At 36.4% G+C, this 12,691-nt stretch overlaps 1 protein-coding gene across 2 annotated transcripts; it reads right to left on the reverse strand.

Annotated features, from left to right (window-relative positions):
• Positions 1 to 2,110: 2,110 nt before the first annotated feature.
• LOC132030111 (extra-large guanine nucleotide-binding protein 3-like) lies at positions 2,111 to 12,134 on the reverse strand. 2 transcript variants are annotated; one of them, XM_059419598.1, is made up of 9 exons: positions 11,778 to 12,134; positions 10,216 to 11,224; positions 9,987 to 10,124; positions 7,608 to 7,712; positions 7,341 to 7,520; positions 5,805 to 5,955; positions 4,537 to 4,784; positions 3,833 to 4,002; positions 2,111 to 2,934 (listed from the first exon to the last, which is right to left on the reverse strand). In XM_059419598.1, the coding sequence occupies exons 2-9, from the start codon at positions 11,158 to 11,160 to the stop codon at positions 2,331 to 2,333; spliced, it is 2,541 nt and encodes an 846-aa protein (XP_059275581.1). In that variant the 5' UTR covers positions 11,161 to 11,224; positions 11,778 to 12,134; the 3' UTR covers positions 2,111 to 2,330. The 2 variants fall into 2 exon arrangements, with proteins under 2 accessions (XP_059275581.1, XP_059275580.1); XM_059419597.1 differs by having other exon boundaries at positions 10,216 to 11,241.
• Positions 12,135 to 12,691: the final 557 nt, after the last annotated feature.

Below are 12,691 nucleotides of genomic sequence, written 5' to 3' on the forward strand. Positions count from 1 at the left end.
TCCAATTCTTGGAAAATTACAATCTGAACAACGTTCATCAATAGTTTAGCAAAGTCCTCATTAGCACAGAAATAGTAAGGTCAACACCTTGTGATAATGAATAAATACTCCAAACATGAGCCAAACAAAAGGAATAAAGATTCTACATTTATTCAATATGCTTTGATACAAGACTCTGTAAATACAACATGGTAACTTCAAAAGCCTAAAACTAACATGAAGATTCAAGACTTAGAAGAGTTAAACAGGCAATTCAGGTATATCAAATCGATGATTAATCGTTGGATTAACAAGGTGTTTTCGAGGCCCCCTGTTGCTCCCATGATTCATCCATGGCTCCTTTTGCCACCTTTGATGAACTCCATGGACATGTCTTATACCCTGTTTCCTATGATTAATTGTTGATGAATGAACTGTGGAACTAAAACTGAAGATAAGAATAAGAAGCACAGTGCAAAATGGTCTCAACTTGAAGACCATTTTGTATTATGGTTTTTGATTGAATGCCTTTCTTGTGAGAGATAAGTTTGTTTTTATAGAGGAAAAAAGGGTTGCCTTTACTTCACTTTGAAGTCACAAGAAATTTCTTTTTATCTCACAGGTATCACTCTGTACATTGGTTGCTTTTATTGGACTAATTGATGATTATTGTTGCAGTAGTTTCTTTTTTGATTCGTTGGCCATAGTTGTTGTAGTAGTTGTTTGGTTGTCTTGTGGTCATTATTTACTTGGGTTGCTATCATCATCCTTTTGGTGAAGTTTATCTGCTAGATTAATGAATTTATAATTTAGTTGCGATATTCAAGTGGATAACCATCTCTTACTTATTAGGCCCCTCTATTTTATTTTACGAGAAGTGTTTGATTGAGTAAGAAATTTAAAATTTAAAATTTTTTAATGTGTAAAAAATCAAATATATGTAAAGTACTAAAAATATGTTAAATAAGTGGTGATGAAAATTTCACATATCTTTTTATTTTTAAAAAAATGCGTCACGTAAAATAAGACACGTGATGAAGCAACTTAGTCAAAATCGAGTAAGGTTATATCCACTCAGCTTAAGTGGTGGATTAGTCATTTCACAATCAATACCTTCTCATATCCACTAAGCTTTTATTATGTGGTGCACTTGTCAGTTTTAGAATCAATAACCACCTAATATCCACAGCATAGCCTTTTAGGTGTGCAAAAATTTTATTATACAGTTTTAGTTTTGAATTAATTCACCTAATTTAGTTGTTTAGTTAGCATTTCCAATTTACCAAATCACAAAGAATATCTATTATTGAAGCTACCGATATATTATTCCTTCAATATTATTTGTAACCAATTCACCATGGCCGATACATGGGAGAGGAACCAAAGAAGAAAAATGAAAGACTTTAAAAGGTCATAACAAATTAGGATGTGTTTGTCTACCCTCCATGTGATAGAAAATACTTACACACACTAATTGTTTACCATGGCCGATACAAATCAAACAAGTTAACATCAATAATTATTTAAAGTAAATTTACATTTTATTTAACCATGATTAAATAATAAAAGTTTCCATATGAACACCGAGATGTGAGTAAATTTTACCACCAATAATTTCTCTATAAGACCCTAGCACCAAACTATTAGAACTTGTTATATACTCACTCAAACAATAACTGCAATTTTCACAACTTTCTACATTGTCCCATGAGCACCACTCAATTGTAGTGACAGGCTAACTTTGTTGCTTTCTAAAACAAAAAATAATTTTCTACCTTCAAAATTGATAACGATGAGCTCAATCCTTCAGGATATATAAGCATCTCGCTGTAAGAAAATCGCTAATTTCCAGCCGATGTCCTATTAGAATTTAGCTCGTCAATAAAGGTTTTCGACAGAAAAGCCATCACAAACGTTACAGACAAGCCAAATTCCATTAGTAATTAGCAATTTTCGGGCAGTGCCTTTATAGGTAAGTTAATCTTTACTGAAACAAAAGGACTCCATTCTCATCTTGAGCATACCCTTTTTTTTTTTTTTTTTTCAGTTTTGAAAAAAAATGTAACAGCTAATATGTAAGTATCCTGCTCATGTAAATTAAAAGCAACAGAAAGATGAGGTAGAAGGCAGATAAGTGTTGATTCTCAACCTTGTATTGCCATCTAAGACCTTTGAGGAGCATCAGAATACATACTAGGATGACACAAACCACAGATAATCACTTGAAACAACACCATCTCTGCAAAAACCATGAAAAGGCGATGGCGAAAAAAAAAATAGATTCAGCTTATTTCCGTATTACATCCCTCTTCCTTTGTCCTATCTACAATATCAACATATGTAAAGTTATTTCACTCCTGTCGGACAAATTGGGACGAGCTAATATCGGTTGTACTGTAAAATGAATCTTCTGCTCCACCATAGTAGGTGTCTTCTTTTTCCTCGTCCCACTTCACGACCTCCCGTATATACTTGAATGCCTCATCAACAGTTATTCTTTCCCTTGCTCGAGCTTGCCACACAAATAGCTTTCTACCTGTGAGGGAAGCGTATAGGTCTTTGAACTTCATTGCTACATAGTAATATGCTTGTTGAGCTAGTGACTGGTTATTACTGTGAGGTCTCAGAGGACTGAAATCAGTGAACCATTCACAAGCGCCCAATGGCACATGGTTGACCTTTTCCTCAAAAAGGTCATACTTGTTCAATACTAAAACAAATGGGATCTCCTTGAAACAAGGATGCCTGATCATTGTTTCAAAAAGTTCCCTATTATGCATCATCTTGTTTTGAAGTAGTGCACCGCTACCGCTACCACTTTCCTCTGGAGCAACCCACATCTGATCATAATCACCAAGGGAAACACAGAATACTACGACACGAACATCTTCAAACATCTCCACCCACTTGCATCCTTCATTCATTCCCTTGGCATTTAGTCGAATTAGCTGGTACCTGTTCAAAACGACATAAAAGCATAATTATAGTCTATGTCCCTGGACTTGATAGACTATTAGACATGTGAATATATGTCTCGTCAGTGCATTTAACTTTACCAAGTTTTCAACGTAGATGAAAGATGAGCTTCCATACAAAAAATAAATGTTTGTCCAATTCAGAGTAACACAAGTATGTGAAGCCAAAGTGAAAGATCTGAGACTACGGAAGATGATCCAGTGGATTGTTATTCCTGATACACTAAAAGAAAACTCCAGAAAGCACCTCCATCATTTTACAATAAAGGTCACGTCCTAAAGCCTCATATTTTTTCTTTTTAGTGGGGAGGAGCGAATGATGAACTCTTTGCTAGATCAACTGTCCCCCACCCCCACCCCCACCCCCTTTTGTGATATCGTGGTATAAGACTATAAGGCCAACTTGCGCGCACCTCGACTAATTCCACGGGGTACTTGCTGCCTCCCACTAGTACAGATACCAAGTAACTTACATAAGACTTGGGCAGAAGGGAAGAAATCACCTAGTGTTTTTGCCTCCGCTGGGATTTGAAGACCTCATGGCTCTCAACCCACTTCACTGACAACCTTAACCTTCCGAACGAACCTTTTCACAATATTTTCCTTTACTTGAATGTTGATCATTCACTAGCTATATCTAGTGAAATACCGAACCATCAGAAGTTAACAACGATAGTAATTGCAGATGTATTTAAATAATCATCAGTTGGTGCGTATATTTATTTATACAAATAATTAGACAGCCCATCAAATTATGGATCAGCATACAGTACCCTTAGAGAATACCAAACATTTATAGAACAAAAAAGTGAAAAACTACTGAATAGTAGCTTCAAGGCCAAGAAATACAAATATCATAGTAGAGAGAGAATGGCTACCTGGTGAGAGGGGGAAGAGCTTCCAGATTGTCTCCATAGGTTTCAGACATTGGGCTACGATCATCCAATTGGAACTCCATAAAGGCCAACCCATTACCTTGGGTAACTCCTTCTGCATATAGAATGTCTTGCTCCGAAGGTTCATACTCATTGCTTGATACCTCCACAGCCTAAAAAGAGACGAGTTAAATATCCATTTTTATCTTCCACAATTGATGAGTAAACTCAACCCCTTCAAGAAAGTGTAATCAAGAACAAAGAAAAGTGGGGCAACATATTCCATTATAGTGCCTTGAGGAAGGATCTAGATTGTAAATCATGGAAAGAAATGACCTTCTGGCAGTCATTAACAGTAGGATGTATATGAAGAACCCTGGGCATTAACCCAAATAGTGAAAAGAAAATTACTTAAGAAGATCAGGGAATTAATAAATACAAACTTATTTATCAAAAGAATAAATAAATAGAACCTTTAGAGAAATTTTTGATATAGATCTTATAATAGCACACAACTGTTATACGAAACTAAAATATGGTTAAAAGAAGTGATAAATGCATGGTCCTCCAATGGGATCAATTAGATAATTGAATAACTCCTCCATAAACATCCGACACAGTAAGTAAAAAAGTATATTGGTGGACTAAACTAATTACAAGACTTTATTGGATAGGTTGGTTCAAGAAACGAGTCATATGCAAAATACCTTGCTCAAGAAGTAATCAGCCACATCTGGAAGAAAATGAAGCTCATTTCTTCTTTTGTATGTTTCCTGTATAGCAGGATCCTTCCAGACCTCTTCAACCAATGGAGCATATTCACGTGTTGCTGCAGGGAAGAAAGCATCCAAATCTCCAGTGGCTATGATATCCAGTAGCCAATCAGAGAAATGCTTCAACCTTTGATTTAAGGAATAGATACACTGGCTCTCTTCCACGGATTCTGTGTCACAACCTATACAATTGAAATCAGTTAGTAAAGTGCATACACTTGGTCCTTGCCCATGCCATTGTCAACTACTGATAGTGGCCAAATAAAAACCAAACATCCCACCATTTATTACAGAAGGATGTCTTTAACCTTAATAAACTGTTATGCAGTATTTAATTTCCATGTGATATTGGGTAAGACTGTAAGAGATATCATGGTCTTTGTGACAAAAACTGAAAAGGCGTACCAATAACTGAATAAGTACCAGTTAGCTGAACTCCTTGAAGATTCTTTTCTTTTAAAAGAACTTGATCAAGAATAGTTGCACTCACTCTTTAAACCATTTATAGCAGAAAGGCACAAGCACACAACAAAGAATCAATTTTAGTTAAAATCGGAAGAGATTGGCAAGAAAAGGACCTAAGCTATCACATCCAAAATGCCAACTTTGTAAGCTGCATTTATGGTGCAAGGCAAAATCTTCTCCCAAGTGAAGACAGTTTAAAACAGAACCTGACAAATAATTTACCTCCCAATAGCATGATTATTTTTTAGAATGGCGACATTCCATATAGTATGAATGTTTATGCAATTACAGCTAATTCCCTCATTTCTTTTCAATATCAGGGATATAAAGAGGGCAACATAGGACAGGGGTAGACAGACATGGGGTTTTGATGTCCAGAACCACTGAAACAAAAATCTTAATACACAAGATACATATAAACCCAACTAAATTTCATTTTCAGGAATTTTATCGAAGAAAAATGCTGATATATCTGTTGAGCAGATTTGACTATTGGTAGATGAAATTTGGAGCATAAAACCTAGTTCTCTTCTTCTGCTTAGTTAAAAGGGGGTAAGAGCTCCACTTTTGGCGCAAATTGCCACTAGTGGAAATGGAGTTTAAAGGTATGGGGAGGAAGGAAGCCGAGCCAAAGCTGCAAGTCCAGCAGGTAACTGCCAGTCTACCCCATCTATAGCAACTCTTTGTGAACTAGCAGTGCATTTTTTTATCAGTACTTCCAGTATATATTTAACTACCTTCATCTTTTATTCTTGCTAAAGCCTCCTCCTCAAAGCGCTCCCTTCCATCAAGCAGAATGCTCAGATACTTGTAAATATTGCTCTGAATCATCAACTTCATGTCTTGAATTTCTTCAGCAGTAAACTTGTTTCCATACAAAAATTTCGCCTGCACAATAAGATTGTAGACAGAAGCAAATGAGTGCACACAAATGATAGACAGCAAGGGAGCACCACTAAACGCTTAAATAGTAAAGAAAGGCAATGTTCAGCAAGCATTTCATTTCACGTTCAGAATGCAATAATAAGCTATAAACAGAGCAGGAAGGGAGCAAAGGACAAAACAACGGAGGAGGAGAAAAGAGAATAGCGCTATAGAAACATGCAAGTACATTAGTAAGCTTTTCTGGTGTCTAAGCAAAAAAACAACATACCCAGCATAATCCCATGAGTGGGGTCTGGGGAGGGTAGGATATACGCAGACCTTACCCCTACCTTTGTGGGGTAGAGAGGCTGTTTTCAATAGAGCCTTTCTGCTGTCTTCTAGCCTTAAATAATGCCGTTTTAACTAAAAACAAATGATTACTATTTTTTTTTCTATTACATCCCAATTTTCATGTATCCCACTTTCATACTCTCAGTAAAACCTCTTCAATCCAATATATTTTCTCAATTATCCGTCCTGTTCAAACACAGAAAGAACGAAGTATTTCGCTCTACAAGCACTCTGTAGGAGCTGCCAGACTACTTTTGATAAAAAAAAATATCATTCTATGTTTAAAGCTGAAATGAGAATAGCTTTTGTCCTTCACGCACATCGAAAATTGAGGCTGAAATAAATGCTGTCCAGCAATAGAACAAGATGCCAATGCTAAGGTCTTCTACCAGAGCTCATAATTGCTATCAAACACATAGGTGGTCTACTGTGCTCCTACCCAGCCCACACCGCTTATTGCTTTCACATACAACCCCCCCCCCCCACCCCCCACACACACAAATGGTTTTTCTCACTTTGCTCCCTTGGTGACTCAAAACCTTCCTCATATTACAATTTACCCTGTTGAAATTCATGCCTAACAAATGGCCCCATCTGTACCTCGTTTAGGATGGTTAATATCAACGGTGACCTTTAACCAAATTATGATAGGATGCTAATGTCCTTGTTATAATCAGTCTATCTAATTTGAGTCATAAGCAGTGCCATACAACACAGAAAAATAAACTCAGCTGCAATATACTAATCAACCAAGCGTCAACCCCAAACTGATTGGGGAATTGATCTGCAATATGATGCCAGAAAATTTTCTGGCAGAAAAACAAAATACGTGGATGTTAGCAGACCCAAGTCCGTAGAACAAATGAATAAATCAACAGGAAACTTAACAAGTTATACCACAGATATTTGAAAACAGTTGTCATTATGCAGAGAGAAAACAAAACCTCTACAGAAAAAAAATCATAGAGATCTGACCTATATATAAGCTTGAGTTCAATAATTAATCAAGAAAAACAGAACCCTTTTTCCTGAAAAGGAGTACTGCAGACAGCCAATACCTGTTTGAAAATAGTGCTTGTTCCAGAACCTTCAAGCCCAAGTAAAAGTAGTTTTTGAACCCTTTTCTGCTCTAAGTAATTTGGAACAGAAGTATAATTGCTAGGCTCGTCTCTCTGTCCATAGGGTTGACCATGCGGTACAGGCAAGGAAAACAGAGAGGAAACAAACCGTGTTGTTGCCTGCATGTCAATATAAAATATCAGATATTAAATCTCGTTGAGTAACATAGTCGAAACCATACCCTATAATCAAATCTATGTTGCTACCTTTTCCCATATGTTACCCCGAATGTTGTTTTGTCCTTCTTCCTCGTAACGACCATCATCATATACCCAAAAGTGAGTGTCACGAGGGCATTGCACTTTTGCAAACTGAAATGAAACTTATGTTAGGACTCATTATACATTAAAGAATGAGGAAACAAATAAGTATGCACGGAGTTTCACTCTAGGAAGAGAATCATTTGCAGAAAGGCCAATCCAAGGGCCTTAAGTTGAATGCTATAACAATGTATGCACTAATTATCAAGCAAATGATATCATCTCTGCAATTAAATTGATGGTCAAATTTTATCTTGACTTCATAAGAGTTCTCGTCTCAGAAGATTTTGCTGAAACCTGGACAAACCAACATCTTTTCTGCTCATTATCTACTCCCAAGCAACTATCATATTACAGATAAGTCCTTCAAGCAAATTCCAAGAAGAGACATCAATTTCAATAGGGGTTTTCACATTTGAGGGTCAAGTGCTCAATACTGTTGTCGCTATCTTATATATGGAAGTAATTTCTCTTTAGAATATATCAAAACCTTATTAAGGTATTGACATACATTTCTTCTCCTTTTTCACCTATATCCAGTTGGACAAGAACAAAAACATTTGATTTCCTTTTTTTTTTTTTCCCCACTGTCAAACATGAGACTTCTGAAACTTCTATTTCCCTCGTGGTTCTCATTAATCTAGGTGATCCCAGGGTAAAGGTTGTACATATTTGTGGGATGAAACTTCATAAACTTCTGTTGCCCCCGTGATTTTTATCCAACTAGTGATCCCATAAACGATCTAGATATTCGTGGATTCGTTAAGGACTTATTTTTCTCTTTCATGAGAAGAAAATACCCTTGAAACTCTAGCCCCTTTTCAAGAGCTAGTGTTATATGATTAATTGATCTGCATTAGTATGTATCAGGTCGTCATGTAACATCGACACTGGATCATCTTGAATTGGGTATCACTGAAATCTAGGGAACCAATGAAATCCATGAGCGGTAGGATAGGTTTGATCAAAACTCCCAGCACTAGGCTTTCGTGAGTTGATTGAGAACTGGGCTATAAAAACATGGAAGACTATTACTAGATTGAGGGCATCAATTTTGGGTGATGCCTGTTGCCGTTCAAGTTTCCATATGTTAAAGAAGCAAGAGACTGTCAACGAGTGGAAACAGTGGTTGTTTTAAACCGGCTGGCAAAATAATGGTAATTAGGTTGTTCCATTGGTTTTTTAACAAAAAAAGTATTTATGAGTTTACCACTGTGGTAGACCAAATCCTCCCTCTCCCTTAATCATCCAGAATCTACTGGATAGTTTTGAACAAAGCGCAACTGTAATTTCTGGAACCACTTAAACCTGGCTGATTGATTATGTTGCGGTGATTGACAAGGAAAGGTTCATTTAGGGAAGTTCCAGACTTTCAACATGATTCACCAGGATATTTGAGATTCTATTACTTTGGGAAAAAAAAAAAAAAAGGCAGCTCAAGGGAATAATAGAAGTGCTTGAAAAAGGTTAAAGGTCAGCCAAAATCCATTTGTTTCCTTTTGTGAGAAGTTCCATGGAAAATCTGTTTAGATCCAAAATTTTAGATTGTAGAATGACAATCAGTCAACTAATTAGCTCGGATAGTTAAAAGCACAATGCAAGTTTAAAGATATCAAAGTTACTTAATGCACTAGATCTAGAAAACAAAAGTTATAATCTACTAATATAAGGCGGAAAAATGTAATCAAGATGAAAGTAAAGACACTCGAAGCTATAGATGATTCTTTTGGACGTACATTAATAATTCCAGTACAACTGAAATTTTACAATAATTTGACAGCTTGGGAGGACAGAGCAGAAGCAAATGATTGTAGCAATAATAGGTGGAGAAAGATGTATAGATTGGGTGAAAGAAAGCTGTAAAAGTTATGGCATCGCCATGTAATATGCGACAAATTTAAGAGAACAGATGAACAGGAAAGAATCTAAGACCTATAGATGATTACATGGATGGACGTTATTAATATATACCATCACTCCATCAGTGAAATTCCCAAACAGTTAGACAGATTGGGAGGGACGCGACAGAACACATAATCGGAACATAGATAGGGAAAGAAAAAATTAATCTAGCATCAATGCTGGGTGAAAAAAAAGCCACAAAAGTTATGGAATCTCAATAAATGACAATATTATATCAAAGAATGGGGAGGTATTCTGCACCAAATTCAAACATGCAAGCTGTCATGAACACATAACGACACTCTAGTAGATAGGAGGTTGGCCTTTAAAATGTGGATAACAACGGCTATAGAATTAAATATATTGCCTTACATATTTGTTCTGACGTATGCATGATTTACTTATAGCCAAAAAAGAACAAACCTTTAGCACTCTGAGTTCACGTCTTGTTATTTCTCGGCCATTCATGTAAACCTGAGTACTTCCTTTGCTGGCATGAGCATTAAGTTTTCCCGTAAAATTCAGATTCGAACTAACAACTCTATCTGGTTTTCCTCCTTCCTGTTTAATTAAGTCAAAACTATATTAGCACCTTCCTTCTGACACAAGGAACAAATAGAAGAATCTGATTTAACTCATTAGAAAAAGTTACCTTTCCCCATAGTCCAGATTCCTTATCATACCAATACCTCCCAGGCTTCAACTTCCTAGGAGGTAAAGGGCACCCAAAGAGTTCCGCCATCTCGTCTGGCTTCAAAGGAAATCCATTCACAATCAACTGTTCTGGCCGGAGCTGATTAGCAGCACATTCTTTTTCTGCTTTCATTATCTGCTTGACTTCCAAAGGACTAAGCAAACGTGACAACACTCTAGAATGTTTACCAAGTTTGGACCTCTTCGACTCATCAATTGGCTGGCCAATGCAACTCACACATTTGCGCCCTTCAGGCATTGAGCCCATTGCTCTGAGCACACAATTGCTACAATACTTTGCATCACAAACTAAGCAGGACTCTTTACTTTCCCACTTCCCTTTTCCACACCTATAGCAGACTCTCGACTTCTTTTTCTTATTGCTTTCCTTAGAAACTCCTACATATTCTGGAAACACTTGGTTCTCAGTTTCAACCGTTTTTCTTTCAGATCTATCAACAAAGGTGACTACTGGGGCTCTTCTCCCCTCATTGGCCTGGTGATTCAGCACAGAACCCGGGGATGCTGAGGGGGAACCCGAAGAAGATTCGGGGTTCTGCAAGACAGACACTTGGGACTCGGAACTATTAGACATCCTCGGATTCTGAGTAGGGGGACTCGTTACACCAGCGATACGAGATACCGGCAAAGGAATGGGTTCTATAACCGGGGTAACACCACGGCTCAATGATCTTCTTGATTCTGAAAGAGGTTCTGCTGTTGGAATTGCACTAGAATTCACATCAAGAGGCTCTACTTTAGGAACCTCATATGACAACAGAGGACCAGTATACTCCGAAGCTATCGAATATTCCATATTTTCGCCACCCTCAGGGAGAGAAACTCCTGGAGGAAGCATTCTTTTCACCATCTCCCTCCAATCCTCTCCCTCTTTTTTCTCCATGTCTCTCAAACAAAGATTGTCAATCTTTTGCAGCCTCAATATCACTACTTACAATTAATTGATACTGCATAAACCATCTATCTGGTAAACAAAAACTTCTTAACATAAACCAAAAAACTGGGAATGCTACAAAATTCAATCTTTTCAAATGAAGACCAAGATTTTCCCTCAAAAAGGCCCTTTTTAGCAAAGTCACAATCCACAAAAGTCCTCAATTTGGAAAGATTCAATTACCTTTGAAATCAGAAAATTCAACTGTCCAACCACAAAGTTTTCAAGAACAAACAAATACAAAACGCTGACAAATACATATCATTAGAGAGAGAGAGAGAGAGAAATATAACCAAAGTTGGCAGCTTGAAATGGGAATCAACAACTTTGAAGGTTGAAGTGTCCAAAAGTTCAAGAGTCAAACTTAAACAAAGCTATTCTAAGTTCCCAACTCTCAAAATGTTTTTAGACAGTTTCAACTTTCAACCAAACACATGTACAACAAAGATAAATTAATCTTAAAAGAATGGTCTTCTTTAGAAATGTCAAGAAAAGGAGTAAAAAAGTTTTAAACTTTGATACAAACTGGGAAAAGAAAACAAGAAAGAAAAGGATTAAATATTTACCTTAGAAAGTGACAAACAAAGGTGAGAACATGAATCTGAGTTAGAGTTGGTGGGGTAAAAGATGGTTAAAAAATTTGGCTTCAACTTTTTCAAGCTCCAAAGTTCTGAGAAAGATAAAAGTAAAAAAGAACCAAAAGGGGTTATAAAAGCCTACTCTTTTGGGGAATCTACACTTTTGAAGAAGAAGAAGGAGGTGCTAAAAGATATACATACATAATACTTACACATGTACAATGTAAAAGCTGTATATAGAAAGAGATTGAAGTTGTACTATTAACATATGATGTACTGGAGAATACAAAGAAGAGAGTAGGGGGTAGGGTGGGTACGTGGGGTCCATATGAAGGTGTACACGGTTGGGTGGGTACTCTCTGACTCTGACAAAATAAGGTGGTGGTATGAAGATGATCAAAAATCTGAGAATGTAAGGTAATTACTGCCTTCGTTCATTTTTACTTATCCGTAGTTCATTCCTTTGTCAAGCAAAAATTACCCTCATTAAGAAATTAATAAATATAATATAGAGTTTATCAAATATTTTTTGAGAATGAAATAATATTAAAGAGGATTACCTTTTCAATGCTAATAACAGTTGAAAACACTTGTTACTCCCTCCCTTCCATAATAAGTGACATTTTAAACTTATACACACCCCTTAAATTTAATGTTTTGAGAGATGATTATAGTTAATACTCCCTCCGAATAAAAAAAAGTGTTCACTTAGTCATTTGCACATCTCTTAAGAAAATATTAACTCCTAAAAATAGAAAAAAATTGACTAAACTGCCTATAATTAAATAGGTATTAGGATTTGATCACATAGCTCTTAATAGGGGCAAATTTGAAAAAATAAGATTAATTCTTTTTTTATTTAATAAGTGAACACTTTTTTTTGATAAAAAAAAAAGTTAAGT

Source organism: Lycium ferocissimum, chromosome 9, assembly GCF_029784015.1.
Source record: "Lycium ferocissimum isolate CSIRO_LF1 chromosome 9, AGI_CSIRO_Lferr_CH_V1, whole genome shotgun sequence".
NCBI classification, from domain to species: domain Eukaryota; kingdom Viridiplantae; phylum Streptophyta; class Magnoliopsida; order Solanales; family Solanaceae; genus Lycium; species Lycium ferocissimum.